General features: G+C 35.7%; 1 protein-coding gene across 8 annotated transcripts in view; it reads right to left on the bottom strand.

Annotated features, from left to right (window-relative positions):
• mical3b (microtubule associated monooxygenase, calponin and LIM domain containing 3b) overlaps window positions 1–18,890 on the bottom strand; it is a 41,351-nt gene that overhangs the window by 3,004 nt on the left and 19,457 nt on the right. For 2 of the 8 annotated variants that reach the window (XM_056455941.1, XM_056455940.1), the window contains exons 17-29: window positions 18,323–18,433; window positions 17,507–17,690; window positions 15,937–16,031; window positions 14,141–14,415; window positions 12,632–12,834; window positions 12,260–12,337; window positions 9,602–10,828; window positions 8,487–8,575; window positions 6,165–6,272; window positions 4,512–4,605; window positions 2,293–2,358; window positions 2,083–2,175; window positions 824–923 (exon numbers count right to left, since the gene is read on the bottom strand). In XM_056455941.1, the coding sequence (XP_056311916.1) occupies window positions 824–923; window positions 2,083–2,175; window positions 2,293–2,358; window positions 4,512–4,605; window positions 6,165–6,272; window positions 8,487–8,575; window positions 9,602–10,828; window positions 12,260–12,337; window positions 12,632–12,834; window positions 14,141–14,415; window positions 15,937–16,031; window positions 17,507–17,690; window positions 18,323–18,433 (2,723 nt within the window). Of the gene's footprint in view, window positions 1–823; window positions 924–2,082; window positions 2,176–2,292; window positions 2,359–2,753; window positions 2,805–4,511; window positions 4,606–6,164; window positions 6,273–8,486; window positions 8,576–9,601; window positions 10,829–12,259; window positions 12,338–12,631; window positions 12,835–14,140; window positions 14,416–15,936; window positions 16,032–17,506; window positions 17,691–18,322; window positions 18,434–18,890 lie in introns of all 8 variants that reach the window. The other 6 variants (XM_056455942.1, XM_056455945.1, XM_056455944.1 and 3 more) reach the window with 6 other exon arrangements.

The raw sequence follows: 18,890 nt of genomic DNA, 5'->3' as shown, positions 1-18,890 counted from the left end.
ACCAGCTAGATCAATCTGCTCAATTGAAAGACTATGTAATGAACCTGCTATATATCACTCACTGGAAAACTGTAGTGTTACTAAGGGTTATTACAAGAAAAAATATATTATAATCAATGTCAGTGAAGTTACCATATAAAGTAGGGGTCAGCAGCCCTGTTCCTGGAGAGCTACCTCCCTGCAGAGTTCAGTTCCAACCCTGATCAAACACACCTGTCTAATTATCAGCTCTGCTTCAGCTCCTAATTAATTGGTTCAGGTGTTTTTGATTAGTGTTGGAGCTGAATTCTGCAGGAAGGTAGATCGCCAGGGACAGAATTGAAGACCTCTGATATAAAGAGCAAAGCTGCGGTCACCCTGGACTTTTCTCCCCATAGACTTCTATTCATACGCACACTAATGTGTCAGACAGGAAACGCAAGTTTGTGCGTCAAGTTTCAGTTTACTGGGTTGCAAAGTTCAAGCTTTGGTTTAGATTTGTTTTCTTTTCAGTGCTGAACTTTATAATAACCAGTCCAAAACATTCCTGTTGAGCTTATGATTGCAGTAGACAAGCAGATGCATTTAGATTAGTCACTGCTGAAAACTGCTGAGTTTTAAGTGCTCATGCTTACTGACCGAATTCTGCATGCTTTCAATTTCTCTCCTTATGAACAACAAAGTCATGTAAGAAATTAATTTCAAGTGACTTTATTGCTAGACTTTATTGCTTGACAGTGCCTGTCTTAATGAAGCTAAAAAGCCACTAGAAATTAATTCCAGATGACAAATACTGAACCTTAATGGACAAGTCAAGACTATTAAACATTCAACGAATACTCACAATATCATGAGCTCAGATTCATAACGCACAAGAGCATTCTTCTCCTGTACCAGCTTGAACCACTGATGCATTAAGCTTGGATCGTCTTTCTTTCCCATTCCTTTATAAAAAGAGAAGAGGAGAATTGGGCAATTGCTATGCTATCATAAAGAGCACATGCATGAGTATGTCGATAAACAGAGTCCAAATGAACACTTATATAGTGCTAAAAGGCAAGCAAAACTGGCTTGATTGATTTCATACTTCAGTATATCAACATTAAATTATGAAAATAATAGTCTGAAATATAAATGAAAGACATGCATATTTAATGAATATGACACTATTTAATTAATTCAATATTTTTTTAATAAACCTGCTCTGTTATGGTTCATTTTCTTATCCAAAATGTAAAATATTTATGTGACATATTTTCATTATTCAAAACATTTTTTATTAAAAAATTGTTTCATTTAAATTAAAATGATTTAAAAAGCTAACTTTGGACTCTGCTTTTCAACTATATCGCTGCTCGAAAGTTAAGTGTCTGTAAGATTTACCAAGAAACCTCACGAAGGCTGTATTTATTTGAACCAATATACAGTAAAAGCATACTTTTTTCTCTATTTAAAGATTATTTAATTATTTTCAGCATCATTACTCCAGGTTTCAATGACTAGATTTACATGGACATCAGTAATCAAATAATTTGTCTGATCTGAATAAGATGTTAACATGATTAAGGTGTTTACATGAGTTGCTTTTTGAATGTTCCTTTCATAATCCCATATTGCCTTATGCCTCGTAATAAAATCAAATTATTGGTGTCCATCTAAACATACTCAGTGTCACACCAACCATTCTTCAGATATCAGTCTAATGAAAATCTGGTGCTGAAAAACGACTTAAAATAGTTCAAAATAGTTCCACAAAATTTTTCTTTTCTTTATAAAAGCTACATTTTTTAATTTTAACATTTGAAATGCATTCAATGACCATGAATTAAAGTTCTTTAAAAAAAATCTTACTGACCCCTAACTTTCAAACAGCAGTATACATTAATTTAATAAGACATGCACGCAAACAAAAACAAAAAGTGGACTCATACAGGCAAGCAAGACAATAATTCAAAAACATCAGCACACATGCTCATATCTGCTCATAAACTGTAATAACACTGACATTTTAGACATGCAGATCAATGCTGTACCATGCCCATGCAACTCCACCACAAGAAGTTACAGAATGAAAAGCAAGATTAGAGGACTGAAATCACATACGCAGTTGGTGAAGTGGAGGCTCTTGCACTACGTACAGGAAAAAGACTGTACAGACATAAACCGAATGATCGTGTTCGGTTCCTTTAGCTTTGGCTGCACACATCAGGACGCAGGAAGAATGAGAAGAGAGGGAGGAAAGGTAAAAAGGATTTTAAAGTATTGGTAAAATCATCACTAGAGGAGTGAGAAAGGAAGCAGGGCCGGTTTTACCTTCAGAGGAACAGCAAGGACAGAGATATACAGGCCTTCTACGGGGAGAACCATCAAAAGGCTCAACTGAGACAGAGAGACGAAGGGAAAAGAAGAGGAGAGGAGGGATTCAGGAAGGTAAGAAAAGGAGAATGGGAATAATGGAGGGATGCGAGGTGAAAAGATGAAATGTGTGGAGTTGGATGTTCATGTCCAGACCGTCTGCTGTGTCAGTAAGAGGCCACTAGCTGAAGAAATTAGATAAACCATCTACCCAGGCTAAAACTGAAAATTATTTGCATTTCTGACTCTAAAACCTAATTCATGTTAAGCAGACGACACGAAACTCCCAAAGCATGTATTTACACCACCACGTTAGCATAAAGACAATAAAATGAACTTTAACTAATAGGCCTGTATGATGGTACACCTGTTTGTTAGTGTCATTAGCATCAATGCTAAGTTAAACGTGTCGTACATACCACACAGATGTACATCCAACAGGACAGAGGTACTAGAGTCTTCCCAGAAGTCTATATCATGAGGAAGGACATGTCAGGAGGATTGTGACCATTGTTAATATGAGCTGCATTGCTTTTTCAACTTGTTTTATGCAAATGTGATCGTATAATTAATGTAGCAAGGAAAGATGTATGTAGACAAACATATGATGGCTGTGAGGGAGGGATGATGATATTTCACAGTACATAACATAACTCATGCATTGCAAAAATGCCTAAAAATATATTAAATAAATGCACATAAAAAGATTTTAGGATTTTAACTCAAAATATTTAGGGGACAGTGAGATTAGGGGACAGTGGAAGCATTTACAAAAATATTCATTCATTCATTTTCTTTTCGGCTTAGTCTCTTTATTAATTTAAGGTCGACACAGAATGAACCGCCAAATTATCCAGCATATGTTTTACGCAGCGGATGCCCTCCCAGTTGCAACCCATCACTGGGAAACATCCACACACAACCATTCACACACATACACTTTGTACAATTTAGCTAACCCAATTCACCTATACCGAATGTCTTTGGACTTGTGGGGGAAATCGGAGCACCCGGAGGAAACCTACGTGAACATGGGCAGAACAGGAAAACTCCACACAGAAATGTCAACTGACCCAGCCGAGGCTCAAACCAGTGACCTTCTAGTTGTGAGGCGATCATGCTATCCACTGCGCCACCCCTTACAAAAATATACTTGCATTAAAAAAAAAAACAGATTCTAGGGAAAAAAGCCTCTTTTCTTTTGGTTTGCTGTACTTTAGACTGGTTTTTGAGGGGTTTTGGGCATCTATAGTTTATATCAGCTAAGACAATTTGTAGTAGTTACAACCAGCAAGCAATTTTAGACCTTTTTAACTTATTTTAGCATACTATATACAATTATGCGTTAACACTCTCAGATTCGTAAAATCTCATTAGTTAACATTAATGCATTACAATAACATATGTCTGTGTTAAATAACTGAATGCAATTAAATTAATGCAAATGTTTCTATAAAATTAAAGGGATAGTTCACACAAAACTAAAATTCCTCCATCATTTATCACACTTTACTTGTTCCAAACCCTTCATTCCCAATGATTCAAGTTCTAATTGAGCCAGTCGGTACTCTCTGCGCGGAGTTTGCATGTTCTTCCCATGTTTGCGTGGGTTTTCCTTAAGTACTCCAGTTTCCTCCCACTGTCTAAAAACATGTGACATAAATGAATTGTAATAAAAGTCACAGCACTTGATGCATACATACTGAATCGATTCTTATAGTACCACCTTATTAACCAAAGCACAGGTAAAAAAAACGACTTTGGGGGCTCTCGATCTCGAATACCTGATCTCGTATCCCTCATAATGCTCATTGACCAGGCCAGAACCTTGGGTTCATCTATCTCAGAGCTCAAGGTTCTCTCCCAGGACAGCATGCCAAACCTGCTATTATAGTCGAGCATTATCTAAGTGTGAACTCTTGTATGTTATTTTGTTAAAAGATATTTTGAAAAAAGCTATATGCATTGATTTCCATAACATTTGTTTATCCTACTGCGGATGTTAATTTCAGCTTTCTTTAAAATGTTGTCTTTATTGATCAACAGAATACAGAAACTCATAAAGGTTTGGAAACACTTGAGGGTGAGGAAATAGTAATTATTTTTGAGTGAACTACCCCTTTAATTCCCTCAGGTTGATCTTCTGTAACAGGTAACTGATACTGTAGGTACTTTACCTGCTTCTCCTCGGAGTGCTTTCTCCACAGCCACACCTTTCTCCTCCAACTGTCTCTGCTTCACCTCCACCTGCTCCAACTGACGCTGGATTATCTGGGATTGCATGCACAAAACAAATACACATACCTTTATTTTACAAACCAGTAGGGCTCAGCGATATGAACCAAAATTCAAATACCAGAATATTTTGACTAAGCCATGATATACCACTTTTATGCCACTATTGTCTTGTGTATGTTCATTTAAATTTAAAGTCAAAGGCATATGTGAAGATATAGAAATGTTTATTATCAGATTTAAAAACTGAAACATTATGAACTGAGACATTTTTGTATTGTTTTAAAGCAACGACTGAAGTAATTTACGATTCAAATACTTGTTTAAATAAAAAAGAGCAAATGCTTCAACTCAAATTCAATTCATGTTTATTTCTAGAGCGCTTTTACAATGTAGATCGTGTCAAAGCAGCTTAACATAGAAGCTCTAGTAAATTAAAAATGTGTCAGTCCAGTTTTCAGAGTTGGAGTTCAGTTTAGTTCAGTTCAGTGTGGTTTAATTTTCACTGCTGAAAGTCCAAACACTGAAGAGCAAATCCACCGAGTCCAAAACCAAGCAAGCCAGTGGCGAGGAACAAACTTCACCAATTGACGAAAGTGAAGCAAACATTTTTACCTTTTATTCTTGCCACATTTAGGCTTGTAATAAAAATTGCTTTGATTTGTCTTGAATATTAACATTGAAATTAGTATTAATATTAATATTGAGATTTTGATTACTCCTCATTTAAGGTGAGTGTGAGTATCAGATATATTACTCCTCTATCGGGGCACCAGTCACAGAATTGCACCATGGCAGTAATCAATCAAAGATTATTTAAATAAATTATACACATTTTAAATTTGATATTTGTATATTAATTATATATTTATTAGTTTATTATCTGGATTTGTAAGATTACCTGGCTTGTAGAGCCTCTAACTGTATTATCAAAACCAAACATTTATTGTTGAACTTACTATATCCACACACACATTAAGCAAGGTTTCATACATTTGGGTAATTTTTATAGCTTCTGAGAATCCAAAAAGAGCCACATATTGATAAATAAAGTTATGACAGCTGTTTTAACATTAAGTTATGATTAAATTGCCTCTTGTAAGAGTTATGAAATAGTTTGATAACAAGCAGGAAATGTTCATGGGTCAACGACATGACCACATTGAAATGGTCTATAGATTATTATGTGAATGTAGATGTAATAGATTAGATCTGCTTAACTTTGTATTCACTTCATGAGAGGGAATATTTTGTAATCTATGATCCACGTCTGTGCCTGAGATAAGGTTGATTAAAAGGCAAATACTGATTAGGTCAAAAAACCGTTCTGCCAGCTGTGGCCATTTCACACCTTTGTTCTTTAGGAGAACTAAAGACAGATACCTTAATCAAAGGAACTACTGTCTCCATTACTGCTGTTAACTGATTGCCTCAAACAAAAGGGGTAAAGACAGTATTATTTTAACTGGCTCCAGCATTTATTTGTATTAAAAATTAATATCCACAGTAGAAGTTCCTGATTTTACCGTTGATCAATACAGGCTATAACCAGTACATCATGCTTCAAAACACACACACACACACAAAACACACACCTGAGCTCTATGCAGCCTCCGCAGCTCCTCCTGCTTGGCCTGTCTGCGCGCTGCTCTCTGCACTCGACGCGTCAGCCTGGCATTAAGTTCCTCCTCTGTTCCTGCTCTCTGAAACAGCGTGGTAGACAAACTTATGCTGGAGGGGTCCGGGAACACCACCAAAACACCTACCAGCTCTGACGGACATGACGAAACTGGGGTGGCCGCTTTAGTTGGCAGCTCTGGCAAAACACTGTGTTCCTATTGAGGAACAAGATGCGGAGTGTTGCTGATTCTACCAATGGAATTAAGGGGGCTCAATGCATGTAAAATAAAAAGATGCTACCTTAACAGCATACGCTCTCTTGAAGGCCAGAGCGTGAGGCACGTAAAGCGACTCGGGGAAGAGAAGGCAGATATTGAAGTAGTGTAATCTGTATTTTGATCTCAATAGAGTTAACTACTACTAAGCATATGAGTAGCATAATTAACTTTGAAATGTAGCATGCAAAACATGAATTAATTCATTTTCCTTTGGCTTAGTCCCGTTATTCATCAGGGGTCGCCACAGCGGAATGAACCGCCAACTTATTCAGCAAATGTTTTATGTAGCGGATGCACTTCCAGCTGTAACCCAGTTCTGGGAAACACCCATACACACTCATTCACACACATACACTACGGCCAATGCAGTTTATTTAATTCACCTGTACTGCATGTCTTTGGACTGTGGGGGAAACCGGAGCACCCGGAAACCCACACAAACACGGGGTGAAGATCCAGCCGACCTTCTTGCTGTGAAGACAGTGCTAACCACTGAGTCACTGTGTCGCGCATATACAAAACAGCAATGCAATTTGTAAAATAAAAATGTATTTATTTATTTTAATGTGCGTTAAATTTGCATTCAGTGCATTAAACGAGCAAAGTTTGGTGCAAAATGAAAATGAATTTGGCATTTCCAACCCGTTTTGAATATGGAAATGACATACTAATTATAACACTTTATAAGATGCTAAATGAAATGGAAAATGTAATGACAAAATCGAATTGATATGTGTAAGATATGCAGAAATGATGATACTAGCAGAAATAATCATTTAAATGGTTGCACATTCAATTTGGGTAATACATTTACATTTTGCAACTTACAAAGTTTAAAATTATTATATTGGTTGGAAATGGCAAATATAAATCATATATTTAAATTTTGCACCAATATTTGCATACGTCTTGGTAAATGTTAGTTGAAATACAGAAATTATTTGCAATCCTTTTACATACATTACAATCTTACCCCTTTCGAAGAGAAGGTAACAAAAAAAATCTACCTTAATAATAGTAATAATGTGCATGGAGAATCTCCTTTTTCTCTATCCCAGCATACTTTCACTCTACTTAAGAAATAAAGGAAAAAGAAAACTAACTATTAAATGTTGTCACTTCAAAATGAATTTTGCTACTCATTCACTTCCATAAACGGCAGCACACAATGCAATCTACCAATCACGGATCCATTACAATCTAAATCTCAGCAATATATTTGATACCTCTTCCCCTTCATGCACCTCCTCATATATTGTTTCTTTCAGAAGGTCTGACTTGATGTCAGATAGTTCGTCCCTCAGCTGAGAGCACAGCCAGAAAAGAGACATTTAGGTGCCTTTAATGTTAGATAATAAAAATCACAATGCGTTAAATGATTCCATCAGTCTAGCTATTCAGCTCTTGAGAGTAGGGGATGAATGCCAGACAGTGAGTTTAACTGCTGTATACAGTGAGACTGAGAATTATTACAAGACTGACGAGGACAATCAAGATATAGATAAAAGACAAAAATCAATACAAAAAGAAAGAATGGCAAAGATAATAAAGGAAGGAATTAAAGGGGTCTTTTTGTAAAGAGAATTAATTAGACCATGAATGTAAAACATCATTTAAAGCCTGTTTGAGTGTCTTTCTTCTGTTCAACACAAAAGAAGATACAGTAAATGCTGGTTTCTGGGACCTATTGACTTCCAAACTAATTACTTTTTCCTACTATGGAAGTCTATGGGTCCCAGAAAGCAGCATTCTACAAACTATCTTCTTTTGTGTTCAACTGATGTAAGAGACTTATAAAAGGTTTAAAACCAAATGAGGGAGAGTGAATTATGAGGTAATAATCAGTTTTGGGGGAAATAATTTAATAGAAAGTAAACTGCAAAAATGACTGGCTGCATAGAAGCCTTAATGGACCTGCAGCAGAAATCTCTCATTTGATTCTCAGGAGAAGCCAGAAGGGTGAAATGGTCATAAAAAAGAGGAAGTAAAGTGACAATGCAAGAAGAGGGAGTGTTTTACCTGAGCTCTGAGAGGACATCTTTCAAGAAGAGCATGGCAGGACATATCCGTATCTTCAGAGAAACTTGGATTCTTCCGGAAACACAGGTCTGAAATGTTGGGAAACAGCCATAAAACCTTATTTATGTGGTGAAGTTTGTTTTATATAGCCTTTTATTAACATGCATTTTCAGTCATCAACCGGGCCACATTACCATTTCCACCTGGTATTAACATGCATTCAAATCTGTCTTTTATGATGACTTGAGTGACCACATTGTACAAGACCCACACATTTTAACCCCAAATTATACCTTTATTTAGTACAAAAAAAAGTAGAACACTAAAGTTAAGTTACAAAAAAGTTAAGCAACACCAAAGCCTGAGTGAGAATTGGTGTGCTTGAAACATCAAATTATATATAATTACTTCTTAATTGAAAATGTAATAGCTAAAGTGAACTAATATGTGTAACATACTAGCAGTAATGGTAGCAAAATTACCATTTAAATCAGGGGTCACCAATCTCTGTCCTGGAGGGCCGGTGTCCCTGCAGGATTTAGCTCCAACTTGCCTCAACACACCTGTCTGGATGTTTCAATTATACCTAGTAAGACCTTGATTAGCTTGTTCAGGTAAGTTTGATTTGGGTTGGAGCTAAAATCTGCAGGACACCGGCCCTCCAGGAATAAGTTTGGTCACCCCTGATTTAAATGGTTGCACACATCAATTCAATTTGGGTCAAACATTTTCAGCTTGATTTTATAAAGCAAAAATTATAAAGCATTAAAATTAGTATGTAATTTACAATTTAATTTATATTTAGTAGAAAAAAGCAAATGTTAAGCCGAACACCGAAGTTAAGTTGCAAAAAATTTGCAACACCAAAGCCTGATGAAGATTTGTGTGCTTGAAAAGTCAAACGCTATATGATAAAGTTTTAATAAATTAAATATATTTGAAGCTTTAGTGTTACTGCTTTTTCTTTAGCTTTTTTGTAGCTTGAGCACCCATTTGAGACTGGTGTGCATGCTTTTGTGCATTGAAACCTATATTTAGAGCCTATAGTATCTAAATTAACATCTTATTAATTGACAAATATTGGCATCTTAATGCCAGGTGTATTATCATCTTACCTGTGGTTCTGTTGATTCCCGCCACTTTCCGTTTGCTCTCATTATTAGCAGCAGGAAGTGTTTCCGCCACCACTGCCACCTCCTTCCTCTTTTTATCCTTCTTATACACTGAAAAAACAGTCTTCCAAAGGGACTTGTGCTTCACTGTCTCCCGCCCGCTCTCAGCTGCTGCATTTCCATTCTTCCTGCTTTTACGGGGCGAAAACAACGAGCTGCGCTTTTTCTCCTTCACTTCAACATCCCCGTCTGGACCCCACAACTTCATCTCCGACCTGCGAAGCCTGACCTCCGGTCCCCCTGCCAGCAGCGGTGCGACCACTCGGTCTGGAAGTGTCCTGCTGTGCTCCGGTCTGCGGTTGTCCACCTCTCCGGTCTCCATCCTGCCAGATCTTTCCGGGAGTTTTTCCGCCTCATCTCCACACAGGATCTCGATTTCATCTGGTGGAAGACTCTGAGCTTGTTCGGGGTCTGTTTTAAAACTGCTCCGCTGTAGTACAGAAGCAGCGTAGACAGATGAGAAAGCCATAACCTCTCTGTCCAGGATTGGTTCAGAATGGTGAAGGGCACGACACTGTTTACCAACAAGAGGGGAGTGAGATGGACTATAAGGTGGAGTTGGAAGACCTGCGTCTGGGTTTAAAACACTTTCAGTAGCAAACGAGGTAGAATCCAAACCCCGGTTATCTTCCATCACACAACCTTCTACAGTGATGCTGAGTCTGTGAACTACAGAACAACGGCCTAAATCAACGCCTGCATCTCCTTCTGTAGGTCCAAGAGGGGACGTTTTTTGAAGTTCTGTCACAGAATGAGTTTGTGTGCTGGAGTCACAGATTCTAGCACTTTGGTTTGGAGAATCCAAAGCAGCGGTGTTATATGTAACTGAGGTGTAAAAGCTTTCTTTAACATTAGATGTTTGAGTTGAAGCTGCTGTATGTTTTGGCTGTAATTCTCTAGATATCGGAGTCAGGCCTAAACTCTTCCTGATCTCGGCACTCTTCATCCAGAACTCCTCCACCACCTCTGACCGCTTGGCAGGTGAGCTCTCAGGGGTTGTTGACGGATCAGGAGTGAGGTCTGATTCTGAAGGTTTTATTGAAGCTGGAGATTCTGTAGAGGCAGGTGATTGGTGCAAAGGAACAGACTCCTCCTGTTGCTCACATGGTTTAGACTCATTGAGTGAGCTGACGTCTATATCAGGGTCATCGCTGCATCCTTCATAAGATTCTGGTTTTTGAAAGCATAAAAGGATACAGAGAATAAAATGAGAATTTGATAGAAATCTAAAAATAAAAAGCAATTTTAAGAGTAGTTAATCTAAAATCTTCTTAACAATATAGTTTAGCGAGGGTAGCAGTGCAGTCTTTTAGATGGTCTTAAATAAGCTGTGATAAAAAGAAGCCAGAAAACTGATAAAATAGCAAAAAGCATATTCAGTAGTTATCTTTATGCATATTATTTTTGGATTTTGCATTTATGCATTAAGTTTTTTTATTTAGAGTTTCGACAGATTATCTGAACAGCCGATTTGAATGTTATCACTTGATTGAATAATCGTTATCAGTGGTTATCAGTTGATAGATATAGCCCAGTAGGGGCTCTCTGCACCTACTGGTAGGCTCAGAAGGCTGTTATTATCCATGCATATGGTTAATAAGCTATAGATCACATACGGCTGCAGCCAGAAGTTACCGAGAATTATTTATATCATTTATTAAACTTCTCATTAATTGTATTTTATTAACATCTACCCCTACCCCAACCCTAAACCCAACCGTCACAGTAATGTAAAAACATATCTGGATCTGGAGTCTTCTCTATTAGTATAGCTGATTACTGTTGGACTTTACCCTAGTCCCCCAGGTTTAAAGATCGGTCAGAGGCTTCAAATAAGTTTAAATTAATTTAATGAATCAAATGGATAAAGCATACAGAGCGCCATGTGGATGGATGATAACAGCCTTCTGAGCCTACCAGTAGGTGAAGAAGGCCCCTACTGGCCCATTTCTATCAACTGATATTCACTGATAAGCCCACTCAATCGAGTTTCCATTCGAAGCAGGTGATTTGAAACTATATGAAGAGAAGATGCACGTATAATAGGAACTATGACAACAATAATTATAATAAAGTTTTAACAATACTGATATTTGGTTTTAGTTGTTCATTTCTGTATAGTAATCCAGATTCAGTGTATTACAGTGGCAGAACATTTTATTGAACATTTTTTACTATTTCAGTTGTTTTGCATTACAGTGAAATCTTATTGGCTTTAAATCACACACTACATACTCCTGCAAATGAGTGTATATTAGAAGTGATTGCATTGCACAGTTTTATTGCTTTCGATGTGTGCAGATTAGCTGAAAAGATGAAATCTAATCATATTATGCCTGGATAGCACATGGTTTAAGTTAGTGACTAATCTGCAAAACATTTCAAACAGCCAAACTAAAATCAACAGAAAATGATTTCCATTAAAATCCAGCACAACACAAAAACATGAAAATAAAAGTATGCAATTGCACAATACACACAGATTATAAAACACACCATAAATCATGCACAGCCTGCAAATTAAATAACCTGTAAACAAAATAAAAATAATGCAAAAAAAGGCTAAAGAAGGCCGTCAATGGTTACTGGAGGCGGTGCTACCTTTAACAAACCCCGCCTCCTCTTCCTCAAGCCACACCCCTGAGAGTCGTTCCCTCTCCCAAGGGCAGTACTCACCCTCTATACACATACATACAGTACACATTAACTTATCAACACCTCAAAATACACACACAAAACAGTGGTGGATACACAACATTAAACAAGCATGGCAACATTCACCTCACAGGCAAAGACATTGTGGGAGTAAAACATGAAAAACAGATACGGAGAGACATTAAATTGAACAATACCTCATCCTAAGATGATTTCTCTGAAATAAACAAGCTATATAATAAATATCAGACAAGATTAAACTTTGTCCATTTTATGAGAGCCATTCATCAGAGATGATGAACACAAATAAACACTCACCATCACTAGAATCTCCCTCGTCTTGCTCTTCTTCTGAAACTTCTCCTTCTTCCTCCTCCTCTTGTTTTTCCAGCTTCTCCCCTCCCTCTTCTTCCTTTAGCCCCTCCCCCATGTCAAGCTTCCTCTCTCCATTGGTTCTGGCATGTAGCCCCTCCCCCTTCTTCCAGACAAGCTCCTCCTCCTCTAGGTCTGACTCAGAGCTACTGAATCCCAAAACAAAAGCAACAGACTTACCAATTCAAGATATCCCAGTGACTATTAGGAGCATAATAAAAATGCTTGGAATTTTTTTTTGCCTATTTGGAGCTTAATAAGAGCATGTTTGGGCTATTATGCACATAATATGTGCATGTTTGGACTATTAGGAGCATAACAAGAGCAAATTTGGACTATTAGGAGCATAATAAGAGCAAGTTTGGTATATTAGGTGAATAATAAGGTCATGTTTGGACTATTAGGAGCGTAAACAGAGCATGTTTGGACTATTAGAACCATAATAAAAGCATGTTTGGACTATTAGGAACATGATAATGGCATGTTAAGAGTATTAGGAACATAATAAGAGCATGTTTGCACTATTAGAGAGCATAATAAAAGCATGTTTGGACAAGTAGGAGCATAATAAGAGCATATTAGGACGATAAGGTGCCTAATAGGAGCATGTTTGGACTATTAGGAGCATAATAAGAGCATGTTTCGACTATTAGAAGAATAATAAGAGCATGTTTGGACTATAAAGAGCATAAAAGAGGCATGTTTGGACTATTAGGAGCATAATAAGAGCATGTTTTGACTATTAGAAGAATAATTAGAGCATGTTTGGACTATGAAGAGCATAAAAGAGGCATGTTTGGACTATTAAGAGCATAATAAAAGCATGTTTGGACTATTAGGAGAATAATAAAAGCATGTTTGGACTATTGGGAGCATAATACAAGCATGTTTGGACTATTAGAAGAATAATAAGAGCATGTTTGGACTATTAGGAGCGTAATAAAAGCATGTTTGGACTATTAGAAGAATAATAAGTGTATGTTTGGACTATTAGAAGCGTAAAAGAGGCATGTTTGGACTATTAAGGGCATAATAAAAGCATGTTTGGACTATTAGGAGAATAATAAAAGCATGCTTGGATTATTAGGAGCATAATACGAGCATGTTTGGACTATTAAGAACATAATAAGAGCATGTTTGGACTATTAGGAGCATAATAAGAACATGTTTGGACAATTAGCAGCATAATAAGTGCATGTTTGGACTATTAGAAGAATAATAAGTGCATGTTTGGACAATTTGGAGTGTAAAAGGAGCATGTTTGGAATAGTAAGAGTATAATAAAAGCATGTTTGGACTATTAGAAAAATAATAAAAGCATGCTTGGACCATTAAGAGCATAATAAAAGTATCTTTGGAATTTTAGGAGCAAAATATAAGCATGTTTGGACTAATATGAGCACAATAAGTGTATGTCTGGACTATTAAGAGCAAATTAAGAGTATGTTTGGATACCTGGACTGCTCTTCAGCATTCTTATCCTGCAGGCTAGCACTGAGATTGTGCTGTGCGAGGGTTTCCTCTGGTACCTCCTGCAGGGGGCTGTCTTGTTTCTGTGGGGAGGGTTTGTAATTCTCCAGCTCAATGCGCTCAGGTGTGCCGCACAATCTCTTGGCCAAGCTGGACGCCATGTCGGTGTGGGTGATGGAGGACCAGCTGTCTGGTGTGGCTGTGCCCACTGAGCCCAAAGAGGACAAAGATGTAGAGGCGGAGGATGGAGCCAGGGAAGGCTGAAAATATATTTGTGGATTATTCTTTATGCTCTGGTCTTTAAATGTAACAATGTATTTTTGTTTTGTTATTTTTTTAATTGAAGAGGCAGGGACAGATGGGCAGGCTGGATTCATACCCAAATTTTAAATATTATAGTAATAGAAATTATGATATATAAAAGCATAAAAATCATAGTATCGTTTGTTTAATTAAAGTTACATTGCATCTACATGCCAACTAATTCTCATTGATTATAAGTAGACTGTTAGGTTGGGGTTAGTGTAAGTTGACATGTACTTGCAAAGTTTCTTATAATTAGTTAAATGTCTGTTGAAGGAGCAGTATCAACAGATAAGCAGACAGTCTATACTTAATAAAGTGTTACCAAAATAAATTCTGTAATATATAATAAGATTGCACATAATATTAAGACATATTAAAAATTTAATAGTTCATTCATTAATTTATTTTCCTTCAGCTTAGTCTCTTATTTATCAGAGGTCGCCACAGCAGAATGAACCGCCAACTACTCCAGCATATGTTTTACTCAGTGGATGCCCTTTCAGCTACAACCCACTTATGGGATAATGTAATAGTTATATAAAATAAATTATTATATGTTATAATTTTTTGTAAATACAACTGAAAGCAGTAAATAAGAGTTATAAACATAAACTATTACATAAATCAAAATAACGTAAAAATCAAAATTTGTTGCAATATTTATAAAATATTTAGACATAAATAATATTTATACTGATAATGCATGTGGTCTATGAAAATAACATTTCCTATATTTACAATATTATAACATACAAATATATATATTTTATGTTATAAATGCTATAAATATATAAGGTTTTACATAAAGTGGATAAATATTTAAATTCAATATAAACTAAAAAACAAAGACATGTACATTTATATGTGTAAATATATTAACTGTAACTAGATGTTACTCTCATTGTTAATCTAACTGTTATATCTCTATTGTCCTATCCTCAAAGCATGAAAAAGTCCAAACTACATAATAAAAGAATTATCTTTTTTATTACATAAAATATAGTATTTATGGCAGTAAAGGCTACGCTATAAGCTATTCTTAATTTTAAAGTACTTCTAAATCTGCCAGACATACAGTCCTTATTCTAATAATTCTTGTGTACTATAAAACAGATATTTATTTAATACTTATAAATAATAAAACAGCACACAAATATTCTAATTCTCTATATATGCATAAATAATTGAGGTAAGCATTATGTGTATCTATTTATTTATTTTATTTATTAAGTAACAATTAAAACTGTAGTATAATTTAATTTATTGCTTTTAAAATTAGTATATAAAAAATTAATTAGCAAAAAAAGTACTATTTACAGAATTGCTTCATAAATCTATCATGCATCCAGTTAATAATTAATATTTGATCATGCACATGCATTCCTTTTCCCAAAAATCTTAAGTCTAAAATCTAAGCACAGACGCACAGATCTCTTAATGAAGTATACTTGTGATCTGATGATATTTGAGTTTACCTGCGCAGGCCGAGGGGCCACCGGTGGGGCCGGTCTCTTTCTCTGTGCCACACTTGCCAGTCTGAAGCTGAAGTGATGCTTACAGTAAAACTTGCCTGTACAAACCAAAACAGGGGAAAATAAGTAGCTGATGTAGTGAGTAAATGCCTCATTTTATACTGTTGCCGGTCCGAATGCCGCCTCTTTTTTAAATTTGAAGTGTTCCAATCATGTGATCTCTATCAGTTACAACTGAGGAGAGCTCTGATTGCTATTTTTATAAAAAAATATGTTTAAGTAGCAGTTTGCTCAGGGCCTTCAGTTTGTGTGTGTGTATGTGTGCCCTACTGTCATTATAGAACAACAATATAAGCCCTGTCCCAACACACACTCAGACCTTATGACTGGGCTAACAAAAGAGCAGTTTGTCTGGTCTAAAAAAAGTTGCCCACAGCAACACAAAACAACAGGGCATTTTCACGTACATCTTGTGACAGCATCTATAAAAGCTGAAAACCTATTATATTTAATATGAGCATAAAATCTTAGAATCACTGACTAATGACTTTATTAGTTATTACTAAGGCCACATGGAATCTGCGTGTGCTGAAATCTGCAGATGTTCAGCCCATCATTGAGACTATTTATTTACTTACGTGAATGTGTGTAAATATATGTATGTTAGTTACGTTTTTATATTAATTTCAGTAATATTATTGACTATATGCAAATTTATAGCAAACTTATATGATTTATTTACAATGCAGTTTAAAAATATATATTTTCTGTCTAGGCCTGTCACGATGTCTATTTCTTTGTTGTACGATATATTGCACCAAAATATACTGTGATAAACAATATTATCGCCATTTTAAAACCATTTTAAGACATTATATAACATTATAAAATGGCATCAAAATGCAAGTACATTATATAACGTCAGAATGACAATATATGTAATTTAATTATAGTCATTTTAACAATTTAATAATTAGATATTGGAATCAGAATGAAAAATATAATATCCTAAATAAATAATAATAAATGTTGTAAAAAGTGCAAGGTAGAAAGTAACAGAGGCTGCGATATCTCCTACCAGATCTATTTTGAGTTGTCAGACACTCACATGAAAATGTATTATAGTCATTTATAGTAAATACTGTAGTGTTTTTAACCATACTGACACTGACCCCTGCAATAGAGACAGAGATGTGGACACAACCAGCTAAAATGGTGCTAGAATAGTTTTTTATATATATTGCATCATCAGAAAGGATTGAGGTCATGTCCATATGTCGTGCGATAAGTCGATATATTGATTATTGTGACAGGCCTATTTTCTGTCTAATGGTAGATATGTTCTATGAGAGACTTGCTTTGTTTACCAAACAAATGTATCTAATTTTATTTGCATTGTAAAGCTTAAATAAAAGTTAAAAGTTATTGTTTTCATTTTTTTAGTTTTTAGTTAATATACTGAGAAAATCATTATGCTTTAATACACAGATTTAATTTTTTTTCTACAAAATTATGTGCATAAATAGCAAAAAATGTCAGCAAATTCTGTCTGAAACTTATTAGAGTCAAGTACCATGCAGCTGGTCATAAGTGTAGTTGGAGAGGCGTATCGTGGAGCTGCAGTGATCGCATTGGAAGCAGCTCCTGTGGAAGAACTTTCCCTCTGCGCTCAGTCTCTCCATGACATAAACACGACGGCCACAGAAATAACACACATCACTGCTGCCGACATTTACTGGAAACTCCTTCTGAGAACCCTACAGATGAGAAGTCAAAGGTCAAAGACAAAATAAAGATGCTTGACATGGACAGAAAACGAGATGAGTTGTTATGGGGTGACAAAGTGCCTTAATATTAAAGAAATGCATAGATATTTATTGATTTATTTAAATTTTTGCAAAGGTATTTATGTATGTTATATAAAATACAAACTATTAATTATAATTTGTGCTAATCATATTTTTTATATAGATATTTAATATTTTTTATAAAATATATACATAAAATAAATATTATACTATATTATATTATATTATATTATATTATATTATATTATATTAGAAATAATAATAATCCTAATATGTAAAATTAATTCTGAAATGCTTCAAACCAAGCTCAGATTTCATCATATGCCACAGATACAAGAAATTTCATTTGATTGCAGCACTTTCAAGGAATGACAGCTGCAAAGCGTTGAGCCTTATTAGAGGAATTGGATTACGTAGAGAAACTCACACACTCTAGTACTAGTAATTAGCATATATACTATAAAAACAAAAAGTCAGCATTAGAGGCCTAGTGCACACTGGAAAATAAAAAAAGAGGACATAAAAACAGTCACAATGTTAGTAGCGAAAGTTTGTTGACGGCACTACAGGTGAAGTCTTACCGACTCCCTCCTGTGAAGGAGCTTGGGAGCCTGATCCTGCTGACTTTGAATCTGACTGGCTATCTGCTGAGCCAATGAGCTCACTCCGCCGGTATACATGTGAATGTAGCTCTACAAATCAAAAGATGAGGGAGGATGCAAATCAAGCAGGAATGGAAAACACTTCTGAGATGAAAACCATCACAAAGACAAATTAACAAAAAAAAAAGTATCAAATAAGAGTAAAATGTTTGTAAATGGAGCAATAAAGAATAAAGAAATCCATAATTATAATTGTAAAGATACATTTAACAATAATTACGATATTTGCATTCAACTATATTACCATTCTCAGTGTGAACTGCCCTCGCTAAAATCATTACTGTTGCTTTTGTTTTACAACAAAACATAGCAATCACCCAAAACGCCCTAGCAAATATGCTGGAAACTACTAAGACTCTTCCACCAGTGTAACAAAATTTTAAAACACGCAGTATACTTCTATATATTTTGGAAAAACTACTGAAAAAAAATCTAATATCAACTCCCTAGAAATGATTGTCAACCATATATCAACACCTTACAGCAT

The sequence above is a fragment of the Danio aesculapii genome, chromosome 4 (assembly GCF_903798145.1).
Source record: "Danio aesculapii chromosome 4, fDanAes4.1, whole genome shotgun sequence".
In the NCBI taxonomy this organism is placed as follows: Eukaryota; Metazoa; Chordata; class Actinopteri; order Cypriniformes; family Danionidae; genus Danio; species Danio aesculapii.
This window is presented reverse-complemented; position numbering and strand designations above follow the sequence as displayed.